Source organism: Hyperolius riggenbachi, chromosome 1 (assembly GCF_040937935.1).
Source record: "Hyperolius riggenbachi isolate aHypRig1 chromosome 1, aHypRig1.pri, whole genome shotgun sequence".
In the NCBI taxonomy this organism is placed as follows: domain Eukaryota; kingdom Metazoa; phylum Chordata; class Amphibia; order Anura; family Hyperoliidae; genus Hyperolius; species Hyperolius riggenbachi.
This window is the reverse complement of record NC_090646.1, coordinates 484,196,429-484,209,971: the sequence shown is the minus strand read 5'-3', so window position 1 is coordinate 484,209,971 and position 13,543 is coordinate 484,196,429. Positions and strand designations below refer to the sequence as shown.

General features: G+C 41.8%; 2 protein-coding genes across 4 annotated transcripts in view; one reads left to right on the top strand and one right to left on the bottom strand.

Annotated features, from left to right (window-relative positions):
* Window positions 1–13,543, bottom strand: part of LOC137521936 (immunoglobulin mu heavy chain-like) — a 956,922-nt gene that overhangs the window by 396,201 nt on the left and 547,178 nt on the right. The window lies entirely within an intron of this gene.
* On the top strand, window positions 1,096–2,973 carry LOC137531800 (piggyBac transposable element-derived protein 4-like). The gene has a single exon (XM_068251786.1). The coding sequence runs from the start codon at window positions 1,096–1,098 to the stop codon at window positions 2,971–2,973; it is 1,878 nt and encodes a 625-aa protein (XP_068107887.1).

Sequence of the window (13,543 nt, the reverse complement as noted above, 5' to 3'; positions counted from 1 at the left end):
AATGTAAATGTGCCACCTTGCCCATGCATTTATAATTTACCTGCGTTCTATCACCCGCCATGGTGCCTATTATTATTTATTATTATATAGCACTGACATTTTCCGCTGCGCTGTACAGATTATATTGTCTTGTCACATAACTATCCCTCAGAGGGGCTCACAATCTAATCCCTTCCTTAGACAGATGTCTGTATCAGGTAGCGCATGTATCATAGTCTAGGGCCAATTGTATGGGGAAGCTAAATCGAGAATTTGTCTCTGATTGAATCAATCAGATTCAATTAGAGAGAGATCTGTCTCTTGGTCGAATCTGCCTGTACATCTCGAGATGTGTGGGCACCTTTAGAGCTGGCGTTTGCCAAGTACCCCTTATTGTGAATAACACCATCTCAAGAACCTGAAACACATATATTTGTTGAAGTGGCCACACACGATACAATTTTTGAAATTTCAATAACATCAATTTTTCTGGTTGATTTGAAAAATCTGTCCAATATACCACATGTGTTCTATTTATTCCCAATATTAAGAAAATTGATGAGATTTCTCAAACAAATTTTAAAAAGCTTTTGATTTTTCGGTACAACGATCATTTTGACTGAAATGCTGTAAGATTGGATCGTTTTATTGTATCGTGTTTGGCCAGCTTTAGGAGTACTTTATATTTGTGCAGAACTGATTTTTAACTGCTGCTGGATGGCAGTGATTGAGCTGGTATTCTTGCAAGGGAATACATTTCTATCACTCTCGGCACGTTCAGCTCGCTCTCGCTGCTTGCACCGGTCTGTCTTTGCTGCAGCCAATCACTATGATCTCAGCTCGGATTTTTTTTTCATAGACCTGAGGGGGCCAGAGATACAGCGTCCTCAAGTGGTTAACTCCTTATCACCATTGGTATACCCAGTTAAGCCCTTTTCTCAACTTTTTTCAATCCCAAAATGATTTTTTTTTTCGCCATCTATACAATTTATGCATATTTTGCCTAAGTACATTATTTTTCCCTAGTCAAAAAAAAATCCCTTTTTTTTCTCTTCACCTGCCCTACCCGTCTTTATAGATTTGGACCAAGCTATTTGGCTAACTTTGCAACTAAACATGCCGAAGAGGCTATACAGCGCGGAAGAGGCGGCCGCCATTCTGCAGGATAGCGGGGAGGAAGAATTGGAGACACAGGAGGCAGTGGAGGAGTCAGACATGACGGACATGTCCGACACAGATTGGCTTCCAGGGGAAGGCTCAGAGTCACTGGATGATAGTGACTCTGAGAGCGATTCTGACTCTGCTGGACCATCACCAGCCCAACGGCCTAGAGCAGAGGTGCAGGCTAGGAGCACTGTTCCTGTGATATCCAGTGACAGTGACACCTCAGCAGATGAGAGGTCAATACCCCAACCCAGCAGACAGAGGGCTGTCAGGCGAAGAGCAGCAAGGGTGTCACAGAGACCCCCAGTGCCAGAGGACTTGCTGCACCCTCAGTGGTCACCTTCTGCCATGGAAACCCCTAACGTGCCCCCCTTTACAGGAAGAAGTGGCATAAAAGTGGCTACGGATCATTTCACGCCACTTAATTTCTATCAGCTGTTCTTGACGGATTCCCTGTTGCAGCTAATTGCGGATCAAACCAACTTGTATGCGGAGCAATGCAGAGCAGCTAATCCAACTGCCATGTCAGCCAGATGGATCCCCACAAACCCTACGGAGTTAAAGGTCTTTTTGGGCCTAACATTAAACATGGGACTGGTGAAGAAACCCCAACTAAGGCAGTACTGGACCACACAGCCAAATTATGATACACCCATGTATTATGCCATAATGCCAAGACTGAGGTATGAGATGCTGCTCCGCTTCCTGCATTTCAACAATAATGCAGACATGCTTCAGCGTGAGGACCCAGCCTTTGACCGGCTTTTCAAATTACGACCTTTGCTAACTCATCTGAACCAGCAGTTTGCTGATGTTTATGTGCCAGAGCGTCATATTGCCGTAGACGAATCGCTATTCTCGTTCCATGGCAGGCTATCGATTAAACAATATATTCCAAACAAACGGGCCAAATATGGAATCAAACTTTACAAACTGTGTGAGAGTGGGAATGGCTATATTTATAACTTTCACATCTACGAGGGAAAGGACAGCCTACTCCAGCCTGCCGGATGCCCACCCTACATGAGTTCCAGCGAGAAAATTGTTATCCAATTAGTAAACCCTTTGCTCCACCAGGGCTACCACTTATACATGGATAATTATTATTCAAGCGTCCCTCTCTTCAAATTTTTGTACAGTGCCCAGACTGTAGCCTGTGGTACAGTGAGGGCAAATAGAAAAGGCCTGCCACAACAAGTTGTAAACAAACGACTAAACAGGGGTGAGTCATTCAGCTATCGCAGCAGTGAGCTCCTTGCCTTAAAGTACAAAGACAGGAGAGATGTAATGTTCTTGTCTACGATACACACTGAGGCAACAACAACAGTAAGGTCCCGCAGGGAAGTAGTGGTGAAACCAGTGGCAGTCACCAACTATAACAAGTACATGGGAGGTGTGGACCTGGCGGATCAGAAGCTGGCCCCTTACTTACTGGAACGTAAACGGAAGGCCTGGTACAAAAAACTTGCGTTTCATTTACTGCAGATGGCCTTACATAATGCCTTTGTCCTGTTTAATAAAGCAGACAACCGGGTCAGGTTTATCAAATTCCAGGACCAGATTGTCCTGTCCCTGATTTATGAATCTGGCTACACTCCCGTAACAACAGACCCACATGCCTCCGAAGACATTATTAGAATTCGCGACAAGCATTTTCTGGATCCAATCCCCGCTACGCCATCAAGACAGTATCCACAGAAAAAATGCAGGGTGTGTATGAAACACAAAATCAGAAGGGACAGCCGTTACTACTGCCCAAAATGTCCTTCCAAACCAGGACTTTGCCTTAAACCATGTTTTGAAATCTATCACTCAGTCCTTCATTATTAAGATTTTGATTATACTGGGCCCATTTTTATCACACTCTCATGATCTTCCAGCTTTTGACCTCTAGCATAAATTACGACCACCCCCTCAGGCTTTTAATTCAATATCAGACGTATGTCCAATTGTGGATACGAGGTTGGCTCACTCCCCCTACGGGCAACCTGAAGTAAGTTTGCTCTTTGTCTTCTTATCCAATGTTGGACATTTGGCCAATTGTGCATACGAGGTTGGCTTACGCCCCCCACGAGCAACCTCAAGTAAGTATGCCGTTATTAGACGTGCCTAGTTAAAGACACGCATCCATGGTTAGTGTAGTGTAGGGACCCCTCTAGGAGATTGGCCTTGACGTTGGCAGAGGGGCTTAACCCCACAGCCTGCTGGAATGTGGTACTAACAATCTCGTTGTGTTAGCCGCTGGTGACCTGTGTTAACACCGATCGCCAGCTGCTTGTGGTTAACAGTCTGCTGTGCTTTGTGCCCAAAAACTTATCTGATTATGCATGTAGGGTATCATTTTAAACGTGATAAGCGAGAGAACAAAATTTGGGGTCTTTAACAGCTGAGGCCTTTGTCATGTGAATGTTTTTAGTGCTAACGTGAAAAGAAACTGTAAAAAAAGATAAAATCTTCTATGAACTCACCATACTCCTAACGGAATACCTTGGGGTGTCTTCTTTCTAAAATGGGGTCATTTGTGGGGTTCCTATACTGCCCTAGCATTTTAGGGGCCCTAAACCATGAGGAGTAGTCTGGAAATCAAATTCCGCAAAATGACCTGTGAAATCCTAAAGGTACTCATTGGACTTTGGGCCCTTTAGCGCAGTTAGGGTGCAAAAAAGTGCCACACATGTGGTATCGCCGTACTCGGGAGAAGTAGTACAATGTGTTTTGGGGTGTATTTTTACACATACCCATGCTGGGTGGGAGAAATAACTCTGTAAATGGACAATCGTGTGTAAAAAAATCAAAAGATTGTCATTTACAGAGGTATTTCTCCCACCCAGCATGGGTATGTGTAAAAATACACCCCAAAACACATTATACTACTTCTCCCGAGTACGGCAATACCACATGTGTGGCACTTTTTTGCACCCTAACTGCGCTAAAGGGCCCAAAGTCCAATGAGTACCTTTAGGATTTCACAGGTCATTTTGCGGAATTTAAATTTCCAGACTACTCCTCATGGTTTAGGGCCCCTAAAATGCCAGGGCAGTATAGGAACCCCACAAATGACCCCATTTTAGAAAGAAGACACCCCAAGGTATTCAGTTAGGAGTATGGTGAGTTCATAGAAGATTTTATTTTTTTGTCACAAGTTAGCGGAAATTGATTTTAATTGTTTTTTTCCACAAAGTGTCATGTTCCGCTAACTTGTGACAAAAAATAAAATCTTCTATGTACTCACCATACTCCTAACGGAATACCTTGGGGTGTCTTCTTTCTAAAATGGGGTCATTTGTGGGGTTCCTATACTGCCCTGGCATTTTAGGGGCCCTAAACCGTGAGGAGTAGTCTGGAAATCAAATTCCGCAAAATGACCTGTGAAATCCTAAAGGTACTCATTGGACTTTGGGCCCTTTAGCGCAGTTAGGGTGCAAAAAAGTGCCACACATGTGGTATTGCTGTACTCGGGAGAAGTAGTATAATGTGTTTTGGGGTGTATTTTTACACATACCCATGCTGGGTGGGAGAAATACCTCTGTAAATGACAATCTTTTGATTTTTTTACACACGATTGTCCATTTACAGAGTTATTTCTCCCACCCAGCATGGGTATGTGTAAAAATGCACCCCAAAACACATTATACTACTTCTCCCGAGTACGGCAATACCACATGTGTGGCACTTTTTTGCACCCTAACTGCGCTAAAGGGCCCAAAGTCCAATGAGTACCTTTAGGATTTCACAGGTCATTTTGCGGAATTTGATTTCCAGACTACTCCTCATGGTTTAGGGCCCCTAAAATGCCAGGGCAGTATAGGAACCCCACAAATGACCCCATTTTAGAAAGAAGACACCCCAAGGTATTCAGTTAGGAGTATGGTGAGTTCATAGAAGATTTTATTTTTTTGTCACAAGTTAGCGGAAATTGATTTTAATTGTTTTTTTCCACAAAGTGTCATGTTCCGCTAACTTGTGACAAAAAATAAAATCTTCTATGAACTCACCATACTCCTAACGGAATACCTTGGGGTGTCTTCTTTCTAAAATGGGGTCATTTGTGGGGTTCCTATACTGCCCTGGCATTTTAGGGGCCCTAAACCGTAAGGAGTAGTCTGGAAATCAAATTCCGCAAAATGACCTGTGAAATCCTAAAGGTACTCATTGGACTTTGGGCCCTTTAGCGCAGTTAGGGTGCAAAAAAGTGCCACACATGTGGTATTGCCGTACTCGGGAGAAGTAGTATAATGTGTTTTGGGGTGTATTTTTACACATACCCATGCTGGGTGGGAGAAATACCTCTGTAAATGACAATCTTTTGATTTTTTTACACACGATTGTCCATTTACAGAGTTATTTCTCCCACCCAGCATGGGTATGTGTAAAAATGCACCCCAAAACACATTACACTACTTCTCCCGAGTACGGCAATACCACATGTGTGGCACTTTTTTGCACCCTAACTGCGCTAAAGGGCCCAAAGTCCAATGAGTACCTTTAGGATTTCACAGGTCATTTTGCGGAATTTGATTTCCAGACTACTCCTCATGGTTTAGGGCCCCTAAAATGCCAGGGCAGTATAGGAACCCCACAAATGACCCCATTTTAGAAAGAAGACACCCCAAGGTATTCAGTTAGGAGTATGGTGAGTTCATAGAAGATTTTATTTTTTTGTCACAAGTTAGCGGAAATTGATTTTAATTGTTTTTTTCCACAAAGTGTCATGTTCCGCTAACTTGTGACAAAAAATAAAATCTTCTATGAACTCACCATACTCCTAACGGAATACCTTGGGGTGTCTTCTTTCTAAAATGGGGTCATTTGTGGGGTTCCTATACTGCCCTGGCATTTTAGGGGCCCTAAACCGTGAGGAGTAGTCTTGAAACCAAATGTCGCAAAATGACCTGTGAAATCCTAAAGGTACTCATTGGACTTTGGGCCCTTTAGCGCAGTTAGGGTGCAAAAAAGTGCCACACATGTGGTATCGCCGTACTCGGGAGAAGTAGTATAATGTGTTTTGTGGTGTATTTTTACACATACCCATGCTGGGTGGGAGAAATAACTCTGTAAATGGACAATTGTGTGTAAAAAAATGAAAAAATTGTCATTTACAGAGATATTTCTCCCACCCAGCATGGGTATGTGTAAAAATACACCCCAAAACACATTATATTACTTCTACTGAGTACGGCAATACCACATGTGTGGCACTTTTTTGCAGCCTAACTGCGCTAAGGGGTCCAAAGTCCAATGAGCACCTTTAGGCTTTACAGGGGTGCTTACAATTTAGCACCCCCAAAATGTCAGGACAGTAAACACACCCCACAAATGACCCCATTTTCAAAAGTAGACACTTCAAGGTATTCAGAGAGGGGCATGGTGAGTCCGTGGCAGATTTCATTTTTTTTTGTCGCAAGTTAGAAGAAATGGAAACTTTTTTTTTTTTTTTTTTTTGTCACAAAGTGTCATTTTCCGCTTACTTGTGACAAAAAATAATATCTTCTATGAACTCACTATGCCTCTCAGTGAATACTTTGGGATGTCTTCTTTCCAAAATGGGGTCATTTGGGGGGTATTTATACTATCCTGGAATTCTAGCCCCTCATGAAACATGACAGGGGGTCAGAAAAGTCATAGATGCTTGAAAATGGGAAAATTCACTTTTTGCACCATAGTTTGTAAACGCTATAACTTTTACCCAAACCAATAAATATACACTGAATGGGGTTTTTTTTTATCAAAAACATGTTTGTCCACATTTTTCGCGCTGCATGTATACAGAAATTTTACTTTATTTGAAAAATGTCAGCACAGAAAGTTAAAAAAATCATTTTTTTGCCAAAATTCATGTCTTTTTTGATGAATATAATAAAAAGTAAAAATCGCAGAAGCAATCAAATAGCACCAAAAGAAAGCTTTATTAGTGACAAGAAAAGGAGCCAAAATTCATTTAGGTGGTAGGTTGTATGAGCGAGCAATAAACCGTGAAAGCTGCAGTGGTCTGAATGGAAAAAAAGTGCCTGGTCCTTAAGGGGTATAAAGACTGTGGTCCTCAAGTGGTTAAGCTTATGATTAAAAATGCTTTATCTATCTGACATTTTATAAAATTCACAATGAACTACCATAACCATAACATGATGTTTGCTGTCGTCACTAATTTTCAAAATAAGATATTGTTCTCAAAACAAAGAAAGACATGGCAACCTTGCTCTGTCTGGAACTGTTATCTAAGTCTCCATAAAAGTAAAAACCATTTCCCTTAGCCTAGTTTCAAATATATTCTGAAGATTTTGCTATTTGCACTTGTGTAAGGAATAACTCTGGCTAGCATATAACTGACACTAATTCTTGAAATGCATACATATCAGGCTTATTTGAATCATCATCGTTAACTAAAAATAATATAGAAGGTTTCAGTGTGGTTATAACAGAAATCTGACAATGCATGTCGGAAGACTTCGTTTTTTGACGGTAGTACATCTTCCTTAGGGGAAGGTTAATTTTACATTTTTGCTGCTAAGCACCCCAGTTGGGAAAAGTACACTCATCGAAGGACTACATCTCCCAGCATGCTTTGTGGTGGCTGGGAGCACACAACACTGCCAGGAGCTTTGATCTGCAGAACCTGCGGTATACCTGGAGAAGATGAATGCCACCATAAAGATGGGGGGCAAGGCAGCAGCCCCCTGAAAGTAAGTAACGCCTGCTACCTACCATGGCACACTCCATTTATGAACCTCCCTTAGGGAGAAATTTGTTTTATATATTTTGTTAAGAGGTGCAAAGTTCATTAATGTTGCTTCACAATGTAAACCCTTGTTTTAGAACATCACTTGTTTCCTAGTTAAACACTCCCAAAACCAGGGCAACATGTTAAAAAGCCATTCTTGGGGGGCCAGTACACATTCTTTACATGTCCATTTTGTATTGTTTGTGTGGGGGGGGGGAGGGGGTCATTTAATTTAGTGGACATTATACTTGGTACTGATTAATTAGGAACCTTAAATAATTATCTGACAACACATAACATGCTTGGTCTCAGCTTCCTTCTGTGTATAGCAATGTCTTGCAGTTTTTTTCATGAAGACTCGCTTCCTTTTCTCACAGTGTGTGTCTTGCACAGTAATATGTCCCGGAGTCTTCACCTCTCATGTTAGTCATTTTCAAATAAATTTCATTCTTAGAGGTGTCTCTTGTTAAAGTGATTCGGCTTTAAAATGATGAAGATGGTTCTGCACCGCCATTGCTATAAATTCTCCCTATATGTTCCAGGCCTTTGCCTTGCATCTGTCTGACCCATATCCAGTAGTAGCTGCTAACAGACACTGAAGCTTTACAGGTGATGTCCATCTGATTTGAGGGCTTCACAGTGAGAGAGCCTGGCTGATCCAGAGTGTCTTGTGAGGTGACACCTGAAAAACAGAAAACGTATGTAAAATGAACTCAGCTACATTGCAGCACATACGGCTTGTTTTCCTCACAGCTGTTACTTACATGACACAGTCAGTAGAAGGATAAGCCCTGTACAGAGGAACCTCATGATGCAGAGTGTACGAGAGGAAAGAATAATGACGGCCAAGTATCTATTGATTCATATGCCTGAGATGGATCCTTCATGCAGAGTCATCATTATAACAAAACACATATTTCCTGATTTGCATACTCAAATAGGTAAGACTACAGGCCACAGATATAAGCAGTTCTTCAATTTATTTTCAGTATATCAGCATGCTTTAAGTTATCGCAATACTCTAGTGATGCCATAGATGAAGTAATTCTTCTCGCTAAAGAATTTCTGGCCGCACGTGATCAGGTGCAAGTGGGAACCGAGCTGAAGGAGTGCACCTCATTATTCAGGAAACCAAATTTTTAATCAATTATCCTGGTTTGAGCATCAAAAAAACTTCCTATATATGTATATTTGTATTATTATTATTGATTTATATAGCACCAGTAGTATGTAGCCTAGCCCTCCCAGTGATATTTAGCTTTGGCTATGATGTCACACAGCCTTCTGCCCCAGAAGACACTGGAGACTAGGGGCCATTTGCAATTCACTTTTTCTCCTGAGTTTTCTCCTAGATGATAGTTTTAAACTTGTGAATAAAATGTCTTTTAAGCTTCCAGAAAGCAAGATAATGCTCAAAATAATTTTGATAGTACCTTTTCACTTACCTTTTGGTACTTTTTTAGTTGAAATGTGCTGTAAAGTTATTTAAAATCGAAGATGAAAAATTATCTTCTAGGAGAAAACACCTTGCTACAGTAAAGATTTCACCACCTGTGATAAATGTGTAAATCAGAGAAAGGAAAGAGTTTACATTGGGCAAATATTGACTAAACAATATATTAATGAATATTGTGAAATAAAGGCAGTTTTTCATTTTATCAAACTCCATCTCCACTCCTCTTGTTGACTGCTCTCTTTCCAGTTTCTCTCCACTCTCCGAACATTCTCTCTCCTCTCTTATCTCCAAATCCTATCTAACCACCTGTTCTCTGGATCCTATCCCATCACATCTCATTCCACAGATATCCTGTAATAGATAGCGGAGATGCCGGCACAGCGGTGAGCGGCATGGCGGCTGTATCTGCGTCTCAGCCGGCGGCCTCCGCCGCGCTATTACAGGGTGGAGTTTTGCCTGGTCCTTCAGTTGCACATAGACTGAGGGCTACGCGTGCGCGCGCCAGGCGACAGGACCTTTATGTGAATAGAAGGGGAGTCGGCTGATCGGCCGGTCAGCTGACTCCAGCAGTGCTCCTGATTGGCTGAGTGACTGGGGCGGCGCTGTGGGGCGCTCTCAATATATATAGGACCTGCCTGTCAGTAGCTCTTCGTCTGCTGTTGCATATGCTACGTGTTAGCACTCAGACCTTAGTCAGATCCCAAAGTGTGCGAGAACCAGCAGGAGCTGGGGATCCACACTTAGTCAGATTCTGTTGATAGCTAAAGTACTAATTGAATTGTATTATTTGTTATCACCTTTTGCTAGCCTTGACTACTCTTCTGCTTACTGATTCTGTGCTTCTGCCTATCTGATTCTGTTGCCGACTCAGCCTGAACACTACACTGATTTAAGCCTTCTGTCTTTGTACCGTATCTGTTGTTGTTGCCAAATCTGCTTGTCTGACTCTCCTGCCCTCACCAGTGAGCCAAGTCCCTGGTAAAGGAATTCTCTGTACAGCTTAATCACCTGCTCCTCAGGTGACCAGTAGCTGCGGTACAGTCTTAATCACCTGCTTCTCAGGTGACTAGTAACTACTGTACTGTCCTCATCACCTGCTCCTCAGGTGATTAGGAGCTGCAGAACAGTCTTGATCTCCTGCCCCTCAGGTGATCACCTGCTGCAGTACAGTCTGAATCACCCGCTCCACGGGTGATCAGTATACGTTGTCTTACTGTGCACCACCCGCTCCTCGGGTGGAATGATTACTAGTTCATCTGCATCTCCAGCTTGCTGGAGTGCTGATCCCTGTGTTCTATAGAGATATCTCCCTCTACCAGCTTCTCTGGGGGAGTTGGTATCTCTATCTGTATTACTGTTGCACCAAACACCTATCTTTACATCTGGTTGTCCTGTGTCTCGCTATTCTAGCATTATTGGTGATTCTGCAGATCACCACATAATCAGGTATAGTATCTGTATTATTGGTGATACTGCAGATCACCAATAATCAGAAAATCTGTTCTTGCTGACACTAATCATTACATATCCACATCCCTCATCCCTGCCCTAACATCACTGTTTAACCTATCCCTCTCCACTGGAATTTTTCCATCCTCACTCAAGAAGGCGGTTGTAACACCACTACTTAAAAAACCATCTCTAGACCCCACCGAACTTGCTAACCACCGCCCAGTGTCACTTCTCCCATTTGCATCTAAATCACTTGAACTAAGTCAGAATTTATCTACAAGTTCCTTACTAGATCAGTTCCAGTCTGGCTTCCGAGCAAACCACTACACAGAAACAGCCCTCACCAAAGTAGCCAACAATCTCCTCACAGCTAAATCCAAAGGCTATTATTCCATACTCATCCTTCTAGATCTGTCATCAGCATTCAACACTGTTGACCACACTCTACTCCTACAAATCCTTTCTTCTATAGGAATAAAGGACCTTGCTCTCTCCTGGATATCTTCCTACCACTCTGGAAGGTCTTTCACTGACTCTTATTCAGATCAGGCCTCCTCTTCACATCCTCTGTCTGTAGGGGTACCTCAAGGATCTGTCCTCGGTCCCCTCCTCTTTTCCATCTACATGCACGGTCTTGGTAACTTAATCAACTCATTTGGTTTTCAATACCAAATATATGCTGATGATACACAACTGTACCTCTCGGCCCCAGACCTTAACTCCCTCCTCACACAGGTTCCCGACTGCCTGTCCGCTATATCCGCTTTCATGTCCTCTCGCTTCTTAAAACTTAATATGAATAAAACTGAACTAATAGTCTTTCCACCATCCCTGTCCACCTCTTTGCCTGATATTACAATAAATGTTAACAACACGTCTATAACATCAGTTCCCAAAGCACGGTGCTTGGGGGTAATATTTGATTCTTCTCTCTCATTTATTCCTCACATCAACTCCCTAACCAGCTCCTGTCATCTCCAACTCAAAAACATAGCACACATCCGACCTTTTCTCTCTCATGACACAACCAAAATGTAAGTACATGCTCTTATTATATCTCGATTGGACTATTGCAATATATTGCTTGGTGGACTTCCAACTAAGCGACTAGCACCGCTCATTTCTGTACTGAACTCAGCTGCTCGATTCTTTCACCTCTACTCTCGCTCTTCCTCTGCTGCTCCTCTCTGTCAAGCTCTTTACTGGCTACCAATCAACCAGAGGATTCAGTTCAAACTCTTAACCCTAACCTACAAAGCTCTCCACAATCTCTCTCCCCTGTACATCTCCTCACTAGTCTCCAAATATCAACCCAACCGCAATCTCAGATCTGCACACGAGCTTCTTTTATCCTCTTCTACAATTACCTCCTCACATTCACGTGTACAAGACTTCTCACGTGCCTCACCTCTCCTATGGAATGCCCTTCCACAGCACATCCGCCACTCTCCCACCTTTGAAAACTTTAAACGCTCCCTCAAAACCCACCTTTTCCGACAAGCATATTCTCTAGCTTAGGCCATGAAACCACTAAATAACCTAATTACGCACTGCCTGTACATATACTGTATACTTCCCCCACCTCTTGTTTCCACCCCATTCCTTTAGATGGTAAGCTCGCAAGAGCAGGACTCTCACCCTTTTGTGTCATGGAATGTTATTAATTTAATTGCTTGCACTCTGTTAGACATTTATACATTTTAGTCATCATATTAAATTTGCTATTGTAATCAGCAGTTCTGTATTTTGTATCTGTTCATATTTGATGTATATCATTGTCTGTATCATTATGTATTCCTTGTTTGTTTTCTCACATTGTACAGTGCCACGGAATATGTTGGCGCTTTATAAATAAATAATAATAATAATTGTATACATTTTCAATGGCAAAACTGATATTACTCTGAATTTATGAGGCAAACTCTAATAGCAGTTAGGGAACAGTAATCAGTTCAGCTTCACTGTTGATGGCGGCCGGATCAATTATGACTTTGGCTACTCTGTAATGAGAACAGGATTGGCTATAATATAGCTGAGTCCCAAGGGTTAGGTTAGTGCTAGGCATACAGAACGGAGGCTAGTGTTAGCCACAGAAAGGGCTGATGGTAAAAGGCATCAAGAGTAGAGATTAGTGTGAGGAAGGGAAAGAGTGTAGTATATTGCCAAAATGTTAAATATCGGTAATATCTTACATCAGTGGAAAACCGCAATATTTCTAAATGGAAGCTATCATGGTACAATAATTCATATTTGTTGATCATGTCAAAATTTTAGTGTTTATGTATCAGTTTCTACACTTAATTATCACAGTTTTGCTGTGTAAACTTTGTAAAAATCAATGAGAGGTACTAAAAAATATAAACAGTTAGATTTGCGCCCACTCAATATAAAATGAATTCAATTGGCTGCAGTCAGTGATAAATGGGGTTACTCACACCCCCACCATTCAAGCATTCATAAAGTTTTAAAATCACTCATGTGCCTACATATACCATCACATATACAGTTTTATTCAATTCATAAATTCAAATTCATATATATATTACACTAATATGCAAGCAAACACTAGCCAACTTTCTCAGTCCCACCTCCCTATGGTAAACAGTCTGGCACACGCCACAACATATACCTATAGATTGATTCGCTGAGTAAACTTCGTTTTCTAGCATAAAATTGCACCTATCCCTATAGCACCTTTCCAATGTTAAAAAGTGTTTTTGCACCTTTAAAATGGCAATAATAGCCTTTCTTTGTTCAAAAAATCAATAAAAATA